The sequence below is a fragment of the Macrobrachium rosenbergii genome, chromosome 4, assembly GCF_040412425.1.
Source record: "Macrobrachium rosenbergii isolate ZJJX-2024 chromosome 4, ASM4041242v1, whole genome shotgun sequence".
Lineage (NCBI taxonomy): Eukaryota > Metazoa > Arthropoda > Malacostraca > Decapoda > Palaemonidae > Macrobrachium > Macrobrachium rosenbergii.
The window spans coordinates 77,287,743-77,306,016 of NC_089744.1; the positions used below are offsets into that span (position 1 = coordinate 77,287,743).

The 18,274-nt window shown below is 37.1% G+C and overlaps 1 protein-coding gene across 2 annotated transcripts in view; it reads right to left on the reverse strand.

The window, feature by feature from the left end:
- Positions 1-127: 127 nt before the first annotated feature.
- The window catches only part of LOC136836599 (phenoloxidase 2-like), a 26,923-nt gene continuing 8,776 nt past the window's right edge, over positions 128-18,274 (reverse strand). For both annotated transcript variants that reach the window (XM_067101060.1, XM_067101054.1), the window contains exons 6-15: positions 15,984-16,180; positions 15,012-15,162; positions 13,799-13,903; positions 10,720-10,905; positions 9,447-9,575; positions 6,739-6,924; positions 5,340-5,478; positions 3,238-3,345; positions 1,832-1,962; positions 128-1,595 (exon numbers count right to left, since the gene is read on the reverse strand). In XM_067101060.1, coding sequence (XP_066957161.1) covers positions 1,362-1,595; positions 1,832-1,962; positions 3,238-3,345; positions 5,340-5,478; positions 6,739-6,924; positions 9,447-9,575; positions 10,720-10,905; positions 13,799-13,903; positions 15,012-15,162; positions 15,984-16,180 — 1,566 coding nt within the window. In that variant the 3' untranslated portion in view covers positions 128-1,361. The remainder of the gene's footprint in view (positions 1,596-1,831; positions 1,963-3,237; positions 3,346-5,339; positions 5,479-6,738; positions 6,925-9,446; positions 9,576-10,719; positions 10,906-13,798; positions 13,904-15,011; positions 15,163-15,983; positions 16,181-18,274) is intronic.

Genomic DNA, 18,274 nt, shown 5'->3' on the forward strand with positions numbered 1-18,274 from the left:
TTATGTAAAGGTGACAGATGAGACCTTAAGAATTATTTATGTCAGACTTTAATCGAGATGACGGAACGACTGACAGATCATAAGTTTACTTGTAAGGAAAAAAAAAAAAAAAAAAACAGTTAAAAAATTTTGAAGATTATAGCCTTTATTATTTGGTCAACAGATATTGAAATCTATAACGCAGCGTAAGCTACAGTACACATTAATTGACGTATCTGTGATAGTTGCTACGTTCACCACACATCTTCATAAGTTGCTGCTAATTAGGTCATTATGATAAACATAGGCTAATAGCATCGATATTAATTTCTTTTCGAGCCAGTTTTCCAACAATGGCTTAAAAAGACTAGCAGCAACCCTTCATCAATCTTAAGATTATGAAACTAGTTCCTTGATACAATAAAGTTACAGGTGCAACTCTCAACATATCTGTAAAAAATCATATTGGCAAGGTACTGCCTTGCAAATAGTGTTTATCTGTGAAAACAGATGAGACTAAACAACAATATTAAGGAGCTAACTTTCAGAAGCAGCTTCGGTTAACATCAAACATACCTTTTTATTGCTCGTTCTTCACAAAACCTCATATTCACTCGTAGTACCCGTCTCTTACAGTGATGCTTTATTTGTGGTACATTAGTACGGTACAGCAGTTGTTAATGTGTTTGTTTTATTTGTAAATTTTGTCCAGGTTTTTTCCTTTGTTTTTTGGTCATACATTTTCAATTACTAAGGTACAGTGGCGTCGTTATGGGCGCCAGGGGGCCGGCACCCCCTTGTCAGATGCTTAGCCTCCCACTGGCCCCCCCAGTTGAAATTCCTTTGTAGCTAAACTTTAACCCTTACAGTATTTGGTACATTTTTTGCATATGGTAAGTGTTGAAAATTAATTTAAAATTGGGCTCTATAATTTCAAATACAGGTTTACTAATACTATTATTTTCCTTCTTTCACATGGATATATAATTCGAGAATAGTATATTTTACAAATTACAGAATTGGTGCATTAGTTTTGTGTAATTTTCTTTTGCCCCCCCAAAAATATCTTGGCCCCACCTAGGCCCCCCAACTGCTAAGGTAACTTCTCTACGTGATAGTCAGCGCGAGTTCGTTGAAAAAAAGCGTTGTGGTTTCTCCATGCATGTTCCTGAAGATCACTGGGTTACGTTAATCTTGATGCTAATGTTGATTCTGTAGGTTTTTCCAATGCCAGGAATTATACCATGAAGCCGTGCAGTGTGTTCAGGATGGAAAATATGCCACAAAAATCGTCATCAAGACTGCTAGTCCTGTCCATCGTAACAGTGCTCTCTTGATAACGATACTGCCACTTGCTCTCTCTGAACCTTCTGCCGTACCGGCTATGCGCGTTGCAGCTGGTTCCCAACGAAAGTGATCTTGATGTCCTCCATCACCATGTTATCGAACTGTGCAGCAAGCTCTCCCGCCGTTTGGATGACGTTTCCATTGATCATCGCCGGGTTTCTGCGATCGAAGGGGAAGCCCATGGGACGGGCATCCGGGAATTTGGAGTCTAAGATGCCGCAGTAGGAGACGGCGTTGGTGCACGGCCTGCCTCGGATGACTTGTTCAACCTGAGGGGGACGTCAAGGACTTCATTAGGAGGGATATATGGGTGATGAGCAAGAGAAATGTATGAATGATAAATTCAAAGGTAATTAACAAATATCTTGCATTACGAGGTATGTCAAGATATGAAATACATAGGTTATGATATGATTTTAAATTGATATGCATTCTGACTGCCTGCTTTGCATAGACTAGTAAATAGAACTTTGCCATAGAGACCAAATCATGGGAGCATATTTACCTTGTCCACTGCATGGTCAGTGAGCATCACAAAGAGCTGGAAATCCATCCCCTGGGGCATGCCCCTTGGCAGAAGCATATGCCGGGGCCACCCACAACCGCATTGACCGAATTCAACTCCTGCTTGCGTTCCTGAGAGAGAGAGAGAGAAATTGTAGAGTAAAAGAAAATTGCAGTTTTAATTAAGCAGGACTTCAATTGAGAGAAAGAGACAGAGGGGAAATGTCGGGTGAAAGAAAATTATAGTTTTAAAGAGGACTATAAGTGAGAGAGAGAGAGAGAGAGAGAGAGAGAGAGAGAAATTGTAGAGTTACAGAAAATCTAAATTTTTTTTTTTTTTTTGAGGCTTTAGGTGGATGGTAGAAGAGAAAGGACTAAAATTGTAAAAACGTCATTTTTAAGTAGGACTTCAGGTGGATGCTAGAAGGGAAAGAAGTGAAAGGACTAAAAGGATTGAAAATGGCATTTTTAACTGGACTCCAAGTGCATGGTTGTGACATCATTTTGGAGTATAATTCTCTTGACTTCAGTCACCTGAATAGTGGAATATTGCCAATGAACGAGTTAGTCTGCCAAAGGAACAGGAAAGAGAGAGAGAAAAAGTGGAACAGCGGTTGATCTGACACAGTGGATGAAAGGCGATTTACAAAAAATAGCTGGTCTGTGGAACAGTCTTCCTGAGAATGTCGTGCAATTGGAACATCAAGAGTTCAAGCGAAGATGCAATGCATTAACACCCTAGAACAATTTTCCGTGTATTTTATTCATTTATTTATATATGTATCAGTTTATTTATCCATTTGTTAATTTATATTTTCGTTTCTAATAACTGATCTCTTGTATTTGTATTTCCTATACCTTGTGTTACTTCTTTCAAGTGAATGCAATAATCTTTGGAAGCTTGAATTTCAAGTCAGTGGCCCCTGTGGTGGGCTTGTTCCATATGAATAGGGTTCATCTGAATAATAACAATAAGAAAATAGATCACTGAAAAATGGAAAATAAAGAAGAGAAGTAAAGGTTAAAAGAAAATTTATTGCACTGTATACTGGATTAACTGAAAGATCTTGTGCTCAGACTGATGCCAACTTGAGAAAGAATGTTGCTTGTTTGAAATGATGAAGATGTGGATAATTATGTATTGCAAGAGCCAAGAGGAAATATTATCAAATGGAATAATTACCTGGCGCTTTCGCGTATTTGATATACACATCTTCAGGGTACAGTACAAAGTCACTTTATACTGTACCCTGAAGAAGCGTATATTGAATACACGAAAGCGCTTGGAACTTACGCCTTTTTTATAATATTTCATTGTGGTTCTTACAGTACATTTAGTCACGTGATCTTTGTGACGGTGTAGCATAATCATGTATGAAAATGTACCAGTACATCGCGCAGACTTACCAGACGTGATTTCGCGTCCCGCCTCCAATTCCCTAAATGTGATCTCTGGCGGTGCAGTGATGGAAGAGTCACGTGATGATCTCACCAGCTTGTTTTCGCCCGGAGTCACTGTTATGATACAAAAACAATGTTTATTTATTAAGAATGAGCAATTGGAACTTCCAAAAGTTCAAGCGAGGATTCAATGCATTACTACCCTAATACTATGCTCCTTGTGTTTTGATACATTTTCATCTATTTATTAATATATTAATTTATGTTTTCTTTTTTTTTAATAAGTGAGTGGGATCTCTTTTTTCTGTATTTCCCTGTATCGCCTCTTACTTCTTCCTAATGAGCACCACATTTTTTGGAAGCTTGAATTCCCAAGTGAGGGTGGCCCCTGTGGGCTTGTTCCATATGAATAGGTTTCATCTTCTGAATAATATTAACATTTCGTAAAAATCTGATTGACTATTTTGTTGCTACTGTGATCGAGGGATGTCTTACTATTATAAATCTGCTAACCGTCATACGATTTCATTATGTGATGTTGTAGTTAAGTGGCTGGCAGTTTGATTACATACATGTAAGACATTTTTTAAATATCATTTATGGCTATTGTTTTATTTTTTCAGTTTTTTAAAATCTTTTCTAAGAGTTTTTGACGTCGAAAACTTCCGTAGAGACAGACAAGCCACAGAATTTAGAAGCTTGAGAAAGAAAACAGAAAGACGAACTGACAGACATAATGTAAAGCCACGAATTATGATACATGACAGATTTTTAGAATTCTGGCCTTTTTTCTGTACACTGAAGCCTGTTTCATGAAAATTAGCCAACCCCTCTTTTTCTGCTCCCCGAAGGGAGGATAGCGCCGTCAGTGCACCTCGCGCGGTGCACTGCAGGCAGTACTTAAGGTTCTTTGCAGCGTCCCCTCAGCCCCTAGCTGCAACCCCTTTCATCCCTTTTACTGTCCATCCGTTCATATTCTCTTTCTTCCATCTTACTTTCCACCCTTTCGTAACAATTGACTTGTAGTGCAACTTGCTACACCTTCAAAACCTTATTACTCTCAATATCCCTTTCAGCTAAGTATATTAAGTATATTTTAGTTTAACCAGACCACTGAGCTGATTAACAGCTCTCCTAGGGCTGGCCCGAAGGATTAGATTTATTTTTACGTGGCTAAGAACCAATTGGTTACCTAGCAACGGGACCTACAGCTTATTGTGGAATCCGAACCACATTATAGCGAGAAATGAATTTCTATCACCAGAAACAAATTCCTCTTGTTCTTCACTGGCCGGTCGGAGATTCGAACTCGCGACCAACAGAGTGGTAGCTGAGAACGGAACCCGCTCAGCCAGGGAGGAACTATCCCTTTCAGCGCTGAATGACTTCATAGGTCCCAGCGCTTGGCCTTTGGCCTAAATCCTATATTCTATTCTATTCTATTCTATTCTATTTTTCTGCTCACTGGATTAAGTGTTTTCGCTCCTGTGCGTCATTTCACGATAGGATTTTGTTTCTTTCATACTTTGTGTTTTTATAGAATATAATGCTATTTGGACATTTCCTACGTGATATCTTCAACATTTCAAGAAACGTAATGCCGTCATGTTATAAAGATTACGTGAATTCCTAGTTTTATTAATTTATTCGTCCCCTTTGAAAGAGGCAAGAGAGAGAGAGAATTAAAAAAAATCTACTTGCTTTATCCAGTGCTATGCGAAATCTCATTTTGTTTTTTCGTCCACTTAGATAGATGGACAAATGGATAGATTTAAAAAATGACAACTTGTTTTTTTAGTTAAAAAAAAGTTGTAATTTGTAAACCTATCCATTTGTCCATCCATCTAAGTGGACAAAAAAAAAAGTGAGATTTCTTATGGCATTGGATAAGGCAAGTAGAATTTTCTTATTTTCTCTCTCTTTCTCAAAGGGGATGAGTGAATAAACAAAACTAGGGATTCACGTAGCCATAATAACATGATGGCATTACCTTTCTTGAAATGTTGAAGATATCACGTAGGTGATTCTAGATATTATAGTCTATAAAAACCCAAAGTCAGAATGAAACAAAATCCACTCTGGGATTATAGTTCAGCTTTTCGACTTACATTTCGTGACAAACTTGTCCATCTCCGTCCACAGAAGGCGCTGATCCATGAAACTCATTCTGTTTCCTCTCTCGTCCAACGTAGGGGCCAAGAAAATCCGGACGGTTACGTCCTTCTCAGCCGGCAGGGTGTTCATAATCTGGAAAGAGGAGGTAAGTTAATGTAGGCCTAGAGTAACAAAAAGATTTATGGCGTTCATAATAACTGTCATTCTTGTTCGTTTAATGAGGAATATTATGACCAAAGGCTTCCTCAGGGAACATTCTGTGGTGCCTCCCTGTTCTCACTGCAAGAGAGGATCAAACTTACCACCAATAGCTCCTCTTTATGAAGCTCGCATTTTCCTTCTTCAGTTTCACATGAATAGGAATCACTGCAAGAGAGGATCAAACTTTCCATCAATATCTCCCCTTTATGACGCTCGCATATACTTTCTTCAGTTTCATATAAATAAGAAGTGGAGAGAGACAGATAATAGAATGATTATGTCTTACAAGAACATATCTTTTCATTCCCTTCAGTCTTTGATGTCCCCAAAGACAACCCTGATCTCTCTCGGAAAGAAGCCTGTCTGTCCCGTTCCTAATACTGAACAGCGAGACGTAACCTGGTATTGATTTGTTCTCTGTCGCGACAGATTCTCGGCAGGAGCGTAAGGTCACCGTGAAGGAGGAGGTCCTATTATCCAGTCTGGCAGTAATATCACGCACGTTTGATTTTCCCGTGACGCAACATTTACAGACAGCGTCCTTGCTTATTGCATTACTTAAGGCTCTTTGCAGCGTGCCTTCGGCCCCTAATTGCAACCCCTTTCGTTCCTTTTACTGTACTACTTCCTTTCATATTCTCTTTCTTCCATCTTACTTTCCACCCTCTCCTAACAATTGATTCATAGTGCAACTGCGAGGTTTTCCTCCTATTACACGTTTAAAACCTTATACTTTCAATTCCCGTTTCAGCGCTGAATGACCTCATAGGTCCCGGTGCTTGGCTGTTGACCTAAATTTTCTATATTCTGTTCTATATATGTATATTTTGCCTTTAGGTGTTAATCGTTTAGAATTCTATGTCTACAAAACTTCAAGATACATTGTGTCTGCATCTAGAATCTGCAGGGAGAAAAGTACATTAAAGAAAAAAACAGGCTTAGGCACTCCCCTTTTCTTTTTCCTTAGATGTTATAAAGTACTTATATACACTTCATTTGCCTGTAGTTTCAGACGTCATTTAGCTGGAATTACTAAAGAAAAGACAGAAATAAGAAGATTAACTGATTTCCCTTATCTCCAAATGGCTCATGATCAATGACTCTTCAAAGCGCCACCCATGACTGCTTGTTTTCATCTTTCTAGAAATAGTTTTGACACATGATTTATTTTAAAGCCTTTCGACAACTCACCTGCAGATGGTAATCAAATGGCCTGTGATCCAGGTGGGTGAACCTCAGGCGGATCGGAGCCGATCCTCCGAAGTCGAGTCCTCTTCCAGCTTCGAACTCTCGCTGATTCCATCCGGTTCTCAGGTTGTTGGGAACACCGTCCTGGAGAACGCCTATTCTGACCACCCTCACTCCAGGGAGACCCAACTGGAAATGAAAGGTAGTTTTTGCTTCAGCTTTGTTTGACCCAACTGGAAATTAAAGTTTTTTCGAACCTGGCTGGAAATGAAAGGTATTTTTGATTCAACTTTTTTTTTTACCTTAGTGGAAATGAAAGATTTTTTCGAACCCAACTGGAAGTGAAAGGTAGTTTAAGCTTCAAGTTTTTTTTACCTAAGTGGAAATGATAGATTTTTTCGAACCCAACTGGAAATGAAAGGCAGTATTTGCTTCAGCTTTGTTTGACCCAACTGGAAATGAAAGTTTTTTCGAACCTGGCTGGAAATGGAAGGTTTCCTTCTAACCCAAGTGGAAATGAAAGGTGGTTTTTTATTCAGCTTCTTTTACCTAAGTGGAAATGAAAGATCTCTCGAGCCCAGCTGGAAATGAAAGGTAGTTTAAGCTTCAACTTTTTTTTACCTACACTAAGTGGAAATGAAAGATTTTTTCGAACCCGGCTGGAAATGAAAGGCAGTATTTGCTTCAGTTTTGTATGACCCAACTGGAAATGAAAGCTTTTTCGAACCCGGCTGGAAATGAAAGGCTTTCTTCTAACCCAACTGGAAATGATAGGTACTTTTTGATTAAACTTTTTACCTAAGTGGAAATGAAGGATTTTTTCGAACCCAACTGGAAATGAAAGGTAGTGTTTGCTTCAGTTTTGACCCAACTGGAAATGAGAGTTTTTTCAAACCCGGCTGGAAATGTAAGGTTTTCTTCTAACCCAACTGGAAATGAAAGGTAGTTTTTGAGTCAACTTGTTTTTACCTAAGTAGCAATTAAAGATTATTTCGAACCTAGCTGGAAATGAAAAGTGTTTTAAGCTTCAACTTTTTTTTTACCTAAGTGGTAATGAAAGATTTTTTCGAACCCAACGGGAAATGAAAGATAGTTTTTGTTTCAACTTTGCTTGACCCATCTGGAAATGAAATATTTTTATCGAACCCAACTGGAAATGAAAGGTAATATTTCCTTTAACTTTGTGTGACCCAATTGTAAATGAAATATTTTTTCGAACCTAAGTGGAAATGAAAGGTAGTTTTTGCTTCAATTTTGTTTAACACTAGTGGAAATGAAAGATTTTTTCGACCCCAACTGAAAATGAAAGATTTTTTCTTCGAACCTAACTGCAAATAAAATATTTTTTCGAACCCAAGTGGAAGTGAAAGAATTTTTCAAACCCAACTGGAAATGAAAGATTTCCCTCGAACCCAACAGGAAATGAAAGATTTTTTGAGAACCCAACTGGAAATGGAATATTTTTTAACCCAGCTGGAAGTGAAAGGCAGTTTGAGCTTCAATTTTTTTTTACCCAACTGGAAATGAAAGATTTTTTGCGAACCCAACTGGAAATGAAAGGCAGTTTGAGCTTCAACTTTGACCTAACTGGAAATGTAATATTTTTTTCAAGCCCAACTGGAAATGAAAGATTTTTTGCGAACCTAACTGGAAATGAAAGGCAGTTTGAGCTTCAACTTTGTTTGACCTAACTGGAAATGGAATATTTTTTTCAAGCCCAACTAGAAATGAAAGATTTTTTGCGAACCCAACTGGAGATGAAAGATTTTTCAGATTTTTTTTAACACAACTGGAAAGTGAAGATATTTTTTCTTCAGCTGGAAATGAAAGGTATTATTTACTTCGGATTTTTTACAACAACTGTAAACTGAAGGTATTTTTTTCGAGTATCTGGAGCCCAAGTGATAGGTAGTTTTTTCTTCAAATGTTTTTTGACCCAACTGAAAATGAAAGATATACTTTCCCTTCAGATTTCGTGAACCTAATAGGAAATGAAAGATATATTTTCCCTTCAGATTTCGTGAACCTAATAGGAAATGAAAGAAGTCTTTTTCGTATATCTTAATATAGTTGAGCTTGATATTTTTCTCAACTATGGGAACCTCTTCTACATATATTATCCTAAGATGATGTCCTCATTCAAATATGGGTGTGTCTGTATTTATGTATGTCTCTCTGTGTGCGTGTAGAGGAGTGTCACAGACTTATTGAATAGGCTTGTCTCTCCTCTCGCCATTTCATGATTGAGCTGTTTTTTCGAGTGCATTATGAAATTATATATTTCATCTCGTTTTACGCAGGGACAATCATAACTTATACCAGAGTTAACTAAAGCCAGAAAAAAGTCTCCAGAGAGAAAATCGCTTTTATATTCAGTATGAGAGTGAAAAGCTTTCTCTGTCAAGTGTGAAAATATGACTTGGAAGAATGACTCTTTTACAAGAATATGGTAAACAGACGATGTGCAATTTGAGAGACTTTGGTTCAAAGGCACTCTTAGGCTCTTAAGAATGTCTAGGCAAGAGTAAATAGCTGCAAAAAAACAGAGAAAAAGCGCAGCAGAAAATAGAATGTGGAAAGAAAACCAGAAAGCGAAAGAAAAGATGAACTTTAATCGCAAAAAAAAAAAAACCACATTGATAGACATTTGTTCTCTCTCTCTCTCTCTCTCTCTCTCTCTCTCTCTCTCTCTCTCTCTCTCTCTCTCTTACCTCTTCGTTGTTGTAGGGTCTCTGTTGCAGTTTGTACTCTTGGAAGAATTCGTCGACAAACTTGTGTAACCTGTAGAAGGTCGGGTCCCTCATTGATGTGGCCGGGTCTCCAATTGCACCAACTTCCTCCTGAAATGGTGATGTTGTTGTTGTTGTTTTTGTTGTTTTATTTGTGTATATAATTATATATATGATTATATATATATATATATATATCGTATATATATATGTATATATATATATACTTACGTATATATAATATATATATACACACACACATATACATACATACATACATACTCATACACACATACCCACATAAACACCTCAGGTTAAGAGACCCAGCATAGCAGATTTCTGTGCTTATCAGCAACCATATTATGACTATTTTTTTCCTATACTTCCATTTTGGATGATACATTTTTTATACATCTCTTCAATTGAATGTTAAGTGTAAAGTAAGGGGTTAATTTTGGTTGAAAACCTTGTAGAATTGGTGTTAAGTGTGAGATACCTAGAAAATAAAGATATCTAGAAAATATTCAAGGGCAGGCTATGATATAAGTTCTTTGACACTTATCAGAAAGGGTAGGCCCCCAAAGCGTCTGTTAAATTGAGGTGCTACTATATATATATATATATATATATATATATATATATATATATATATATATATATATATATATATATATATATATATATATATATATATATATACACATACATATACATATACATATATATATTATATATACATATTGTTAGTTTGTTAGTTATCTATTTATTGTCAGTAAGCTTCCCCTAGTGAGGGTTGGCTCCAGAGATAAACAAAACCCCATCCACTGCCACTTTTACCCAGTCACCACTTAATCAAGGATGAGCGCCCATGCAGAAAATTTCTCTCTCTCTCTCTCTCTCTCTCTCTCTCTCTCTCTCTCTCTCTCTCTCTCTCTCTCTCCACTTAATAAGGATGAGCCTCTCTGCAGAAAATTTATCTCTCTCTCTTTCTCCTCTTAGGGATGAACCTCTGCAGAAAATTCTCTCTCTCTCTTTCTCCTCTTAGGGATGAACCTCTGCAGAAAATTCTCTCTCTCTCTTTCTCCTCTTAGGGATGAACCTGCGCAAAAAATCCCCACATTCATTCTCTCTCTCTCTCTCTCTCTCTCTCTCTCTCTCTCTCTTAGGGATGAACTTTTGCAGAAGTTTCCCACATTCTCTCTCTCTCTCTCTCTCTCTCTCTCTCTCTCTCTCTCTCTCTCTCTCTCTCTCTCACCCTGTGGGCGAAGTCGGGATCGTGGCTGAAGGAGATGAGGACGTGGGCGAAGTTGTGGAGGTCTCCGTAGAAGGGGTAATTGACGCTGAGTTCGGCGTCTGCCTCGAAGGCGTCCCCCAAAATGTCGATGCCCCTCTTGCCCCTGTTGGGGGGGTCGTCAGTGAGCGGGATTCGGTTCCCCTGCCTCTGTGGTGAGGAAACAGTCGAAGGACGTGAAGGATTATTCGTTGTGGAGATGCTTTTAAAAACTGTTTTTGTTTGTCTTTTCATTTTAATTTTAACACTATCTTTACACTTTTTCTTTACATTTCACTTTTTTTATTGTCGTAAGTTGCTTATGCTAAATAATCACGTATTGAAAGGAGGCTTAAGATTTGGTTGAAAACTGGAAAAATTTTGGTAAAATCCAATTATCTATATTTTAGAACATGAAGAGGAAGATAGCTATGCGGACAAATAATCAAACATTGTCAGTAATTTTGCAAAATAACAAAAATAATAATAAGGGTGATTATGTGATGATGTTTTGAGTTGACTGTGTTATTTTTACACAAGAACTAATATTCTAGAATGCAGAACGGTCCCTTGAATGTTTGTTCTCTAAAAGATCTCAGACGGTCAGGTTTTCAGCGCTATCTTGTGATGCCCCTGCTGTGATGTTTCTGAAAAGAAGTAAGCTTCATTCTTCCTAGTAATAATTAGGCACTTGAGAAATTTCTAATGCACCGTGGTACTGAAGGCAGTTTATACAAATAAATAACTGATCCCGGGGTAACTGCACAATAACAGCAATTTTACTCTAACTTTTACTTTATATTTTGCGAGCCAATGTCATCGTTAAGTTCATTAAGAAATGTAGGCATTGCCGACTGCTCTGTCCCCTTATGAAACCTCGACTTTTTACGGAAGCCGTATCCTGCAGGCTTTCTGTCTGACGGCCCAGAGGCATAAATAAATCATACAACCTGGGACACGGATACTTTATCCTTAGGTTAAGGTCTGACTCACCCAAGTGCAGCTGATGAGTCAGAACCTTTTTCACGTCAGACGACTAATCTCTCTCTCTCTCTCTCTCTCTCTCTCTCTCTCTCTCTCTCTCTCTCTCTCTCTCTCTCTCTCTCTCTCTCTCCTTTGAGCATTTGCTACAGTCATCAAGATCTAGGGTAGCTTGTATATCTGTTGATTTCCTTGGTTGTGGTAGCCGTCGTTCTAAACATCTTTAAAATTTAATGGTTTGTAGCTGCAAAACCCAACAGCATTTGGGTCGAGGACATGGTAGTCTAACCAGAAAAGTCAGTAATCTTTTTGATCTGTAGCAAGTTGTCGCACTAAAGTGAAATTAAGTGAAATGCGTAATGATTATAAGGCATCTACTATTGTTTACATGGCCAAGGGCCCTACCATGACATATTACTTCATCCGCCAGACTGCCAGGGTCTGGTGCAAGTTTGGAACTTGAGTTAAAACTCACAAAATGGAAAACAAATATATTTAAGAAAGCCACATAGTTTCCGGGCTTCACGCTGAAGAGGAAGCGTGACGCTCCGAAACTGTATGTGAATTTGTTGTCCAATTGTGTGTGTTTTTTTTTTCCACGTTTCAAAGTTCGATACTGGTCTGTTATTAACTGGTGCAAGTTTCATGTAAGGCCTTGTGTGGGTATTTTTTTTTTTTTTTGAAAGAGCTTGATCCTGACACTCAAACTTTCTTTTTTTACATTGGGTTAGAACGTTCGAAGTTTCAGCGTACTGCATTCTTCAGTTAAAAACACTGAAATGAGTATCATTCAGCGTTGAATATACTAGCATTATTGTGGTCTGGGCGTCAGGGAGAATAGTATTAGGACTAACATAAAGACGTTTCCAAAATCAGTATGCATTAAACATCATTGACAGTAAATTTTAAGATAAATTCTGCAGAGCAGCTGTAACATTCTAGAACCGCTTGTCGATTGAATTTGAAAAAACGCGCAAAATTTCAGTTTCCACATACTGAGGTTTTTCCCGTAGGGGGTTAGTGCTGTCAGTGAACCTCATGCGGTGCACTTTAGGCATTACTTAAGGTTCTTTGCAGCGTCCCTTCGGCCCCTAGCTGCAACCCCTTTCGTTCCTTTAACTGTACCTCCTTTCATATTCTCTTTCTTCCATCTTACTTCCCACCCTCAACTAACAATTGACTCATAGTGCAACTGCGAGGTTTTCCTCTTGGTACACCTTTCAAACCTTTTACTGTCAATTTCCGTTTCAGCGCTGAGTGACCTTAGAGGTCCCAGTGCTTGGCTTTGGCCAAAATTCTATATTCAGTTCAATTCATACTGAGGCTTTCGATTTTTTTTTAAATTTTGAAGCGAGTATGTCTGAATCTTGAAGCTTCAGAGCATCACCGCACCTGTGATTAAAAATGTACATTCGAAACATTTGCTGGAAGACGGGACATCTAATGCCTATTATTGTTATTATTATTATTGGAGAAACAAATCCACAGTTATGTATATGCACATATATTTAAAGATAAAAAAGTACAGAGAGCTTTCGGGAATCTGTCCGATTCCCGAAATCTCTCTGTACAGATTTATCTTTAAATATATGTGCATATACATAACTATGGGTTTGTATCTCCATTTCAAGACTCAAGCTATTATTATTATTATTATTATTATTATTATTATTATTATTATTATTATTATTCGGAGGATGACTCCAGTTCATATGGAAAAAGCCTACGGGGGCCATTGACTTGAAATTCAAGCTCGCAAAGAATATTATGGTGTTCAATGGAAAGACTTATAGAAAGAAGAGACCAGTTATTAGAAGAAAAAAAATAAACTGACAAATTAATAAATAAACAGATACAAATGTGAATTACAAAATACAGTGACTATCAAAGTGAGCCAATGATGATGATATCATGAGATGATGACAACAGTGATAATGATAATACTGAAATACTGACTGCGAGGTTTTCAAACCTCCTCACCGTCAATTTCCCCTCTCAGCGCCGAATTACCTCATAGGGTCCCAGCGCTTGGCCTTTGCCCTAAATTCTGTATTCTGTTCTTATATTCTACATTCTTACTTACATCCTGAATAAATCCTTGATGGACAGCATCCAGGAGTCTCGAGTAGTAGAGTTCCAAGTCGGAGATGCTGATGAATCCTAGGCCAAAGTCATCTCGCCTTATGTCCTGTTAAATATTATAATAATTATTATTATTATTATTATTATTATTATTATTATTATTATTATTATTATTTCAGAAGATGAACCCTATTCATATGGAACAAGCCCACCACAGAGGCCATTGGCTTGAAATTCAAGCTTCCAAAGAATATTATGATGTTCATTAGGAAGAATTAAGAAGAGATAAAGGGAAATACAGAAAGATGAGACCCCACTCACTTATTAAAAAAGAAAAAAATTAATAAATTAAAAAGTCGATAAAAATGTAACGAGATGAAAGAGCTTACTGTATCACAGTGTGTCATCAAGAATTTGCATAAGCAGTTTATAAACATAAATGAAAGTTTTTGCCAAAAAGAGTAAAAAAGGAAAATCTTCAACTCCTTTCTCTTTTCCGACTCTAGCAAAAGTGAAAAATAAAAACCCATGAGTCACAGCCAGGTAAGTATTTGAAAATGTTCTTGGGTTCAGTGATTAAAGTAATGATTTATAAGACGTTGCACTTAGTAAGGAATACTTATGAAGTAATTCGCTTACCAAATAAGTGAATCTCCATGAGCGGTGAAACAAAGCATAAAATGAAACTGATTTGCATCATATTTACTTTAGAAGGCTCATAAGTTTTTACTTTTCACATTGCTAAGGTCAGAAAGCAGAAAAAAATGAATGCTTTCTCTTTTTTTTTTACGTTTTGGGCAAAGACTTTCATTTACAGAAAATCAGTTTTTATAAACTGCTTATATTTATATAAATATATATATATATATATATATATATATATATATATATATATATATATATATATATATATATATATATATATATATATATATATATATAAATATATATATATATATACATACATATATATATATATATATATATATATATATATATATATATATATATATATATATATATATATATATTCCTAATAACACACAAACAAACTTCTTCTAAGGTCCTAGAAACGTTTTGTTATTTATCTTTACAGATTATTGAATTGTCACTGTCTTTAGTGTCTCATCTAGAACAGAGAGATAAATCATGAAAATATATTTCATATAATATTATATATAGATTATATATATATATATACTGTATATCTCTACCTTCAGTGTGGTGTTGTCTTGCCTCGTGCCCCATGCCCGGCCAGAGTTGTTGACCGTCAGCTTGGAGAAATACCCATCTACAATGGGTTCTCGGAAGCCGGTCAGTGGGAGCACGCGGTTGAGACTATGGCTGAGTCGCTCCATGTCATACCTGAGAAAAGTTTGTGGGGAACGTGTTAGAAAACAGACTGTTGCCGACATGTCGTCAGCTTATTTCCAACACATGTCGGCAACTTATCTCCAACACATCACAAACAGGCCGAATACAAGTTGGTGACTTGTTGGTGGGCCTAATCAGCTCTTCATGCGACCCAGCACTAGCCAGATTCGTTCTGCACTGACAGCCGTTGACTTGTTTCCAACCTGTTTATGATATGTATGTGATAAGTTTCCGATGTGTGTTTGGACACGTTTGACTGTAGTGTGCATGCACCCTTAGGAATAAGATTGAATATGGATTAATTATAGGGTAAATAAGCAGTAATAGCTTTAAGTGGATGAGTTAAATATTAGAAAAAGAAACTTTCTATTATTATTATTATTATTATTATTATTATTATTATTATTATTATTATTATTATTATTATTATTATTATTATTATTCAGAGGAGGAACCCTATTCATATGGAACAAGCCCACAGGGGCCATTAACTTGAAATTCAAACTTCCAAAGAATATGGTGCCCATTAGGAAGAAGTAAGAAGAGGTAAAGGGAAGTACAGAGAGATATCTCACTTACTGAAAAAGAAAAAAAGAAATTAATAAATAGATAAAAATGTATTAAAATGCAGGGAGAACAGGATTAGTGTAGTAATGCATTGCATCTTCGCTCGAACTTCTGAAGTTCCAACTGCACGACATCCTCTGGGAGGCTGATCCACAGTCCAACGGTGGGAGGAATGAAGGGGCTCTGGAACTGAGAAGTTCGACTGGGGTTTATGTTAATGTAGATGGAGTCAGGAAGGAACCCACCTGGCCAGCATCTGCTGGTGCATGTAGTAGAAGATCTCTCCTTTCCTGTCCCTCCTGATGTCCATCTCGACAGGGAAGACAAGGTGCCAGTGCCAGTGGTGCGAGTTGATGCCATAGTCTTCACGCCAGTAGGAGAGCCTGTGCTCAGGCTTGATGAGGGTTCCCGAAAACTCTTGGTTGATGACGATTGGTTCGGTCTGCAGTTGAGAGGCTTGTAATTAGGGAATGAATGAGACTTTATTTCATTATGACACTTTTTTTTATGTACGTAGGTGGCAGAGGGCTAAATCAGTACCTGATTTCTCTGCCAGATTTGGAAATTGTTTTATGATTCTCAGAAATGCTTTTGAAATTGGAATGTCAGGTGACAATGTAATATAGGTAAATTAAGCCAAGGTCCATAAAGGTACACCTGCACTGCAGGCATTACGTAAGGTTCTTTGCAGCGTCCTGTCGGCCCCAAGGGGCAACCCCTTTCATTCCATACACTATACCTCCGTTCATTTCTCTTTCTTCCATCTTACAATCTACCCTCTCCTATTCATTGTTTCATGTGCAACTGCGAGGTTTTCCTCTTGTTACACCTTTCAAACCTTTTTACACAATTTCCCGTTCAGCGGTGAATGACCTCATAGGTTTTAACGCTTGGCCTTTGGCCTAAACTTTATATTTCATCCATTCCATAAAGGTACTCCAAATTGGAGAACAAGTTTATTCAAAACCACATACAGTTTCGGAGCGTCATGCTCGCCCTTCAGTGTGGCGACAGACAGATACTGATCTTTTATTATCAAAGGTACACCAAATTAAGATTTTTTTTTCTACATAGCCAATATTTGTTTTCATAAAGTAATGAATTGTCTGTGGTTCTAGTTTTTCTCTGAAAATTGATTATGTTCCCTTTGACTAATGATAAGTTTGTCTTTTTTCCAGTTATGAAGGTTCTTGCATTCACGAAAGAAATCGGGGTGAGTATGCAACAATATCTATTTTTATAAACAAAATTAGCAATCAGAATAGCCAAGCACAACTTAACTTGCATGATAGACGTATATGTGTTTATATATTTATGTATAGAGTTATGAGGGAGAAATTAATAAAACGCAGCAAAAAGGAGCTTTAAGTACACTATATGATTAAGGGAACGTACGGTATTTGTATATGTAAATAATTAATAATTATATATATATATATATATATATATATATATATATATATATATATATATATATATATATATATATATATATATATATACAGTGTATATGTATGTGTGTGTACCCAATGTATATCTGAGTGTCTGTGAATGCCTGGGTATTTGTATGCATAATGTATATTTATATTTATTTTCTAGTTTGTGTTATTTGTCACAGCATATCTTGGGTATGATCGTTCATTCTACTTGTGTTTATTTAGTAATCTGTGTGTGTGTGCGTGTGTGAATGTGTATGCATATGTGTATGGAAAGAGAGAAGCTTGGAAGTCCCATTCACTTATTTCCTTCATCTGTCAGTTTACATCGTTCTTATATAGAGAAAAGTAAATAAATAAACGCGCTGTCTACGTGACTTGTTGTTATTGTTGATGCTGGACGAACCTGTCGCAGGAAACGATTACGTGAAGCGCACAGGTGCTCCGACAGGTGTCCAGAGCCGCACTTTCAAAACACAGACAGAAGTGGGCGATAAAAGATGCCTCCGAATTGTTGACAGGAAACGCAAAAATGTATTTTGGCAAAGGACCGGATGTTTTAGGCTTTCATTAGGATTTCGCCACAGCGATTAGAATTGTTATATAAACAGCGAGGCGGTGGCTGTGGTGTTGTAATCACGTTTTATTAAAAGCATTTAAGGCAGTGGTTCTTAACCAGGGGTGCTCGCACCCCTAGGTGTTGCGAAGCCGGTTCCTATGCATAAGTAAAGCAAAATATATTTTTATATACGCACGTTATTTTTTCTGCAAAAAAAATAAAAATGAAATAAAATAAATAATTAATAATAATAATAAATGCGGTTTTGTTATTAATACACATCATATCAACTTTGTATTTTAGTTTTTTTATTTATTAATTTCAGCGATTCAGGGGGTGCGAGAACTGACTGCTGATTTGAAAGGGGTGCACACATTGAAAAAAGGTTGAGAACCACTGAAAGGGGCATGTTTTGTATTTTGTAAGGGCAGAAATTTTGTGGTTGAGGAGGGGACCTGAATGAACTACTGTAGTTACTCAGTTGGGGTATTAAAGTGGTCCGTTTGAGGAGGTTTTCATTCTTGAAGAGAAAGCGGGCTTG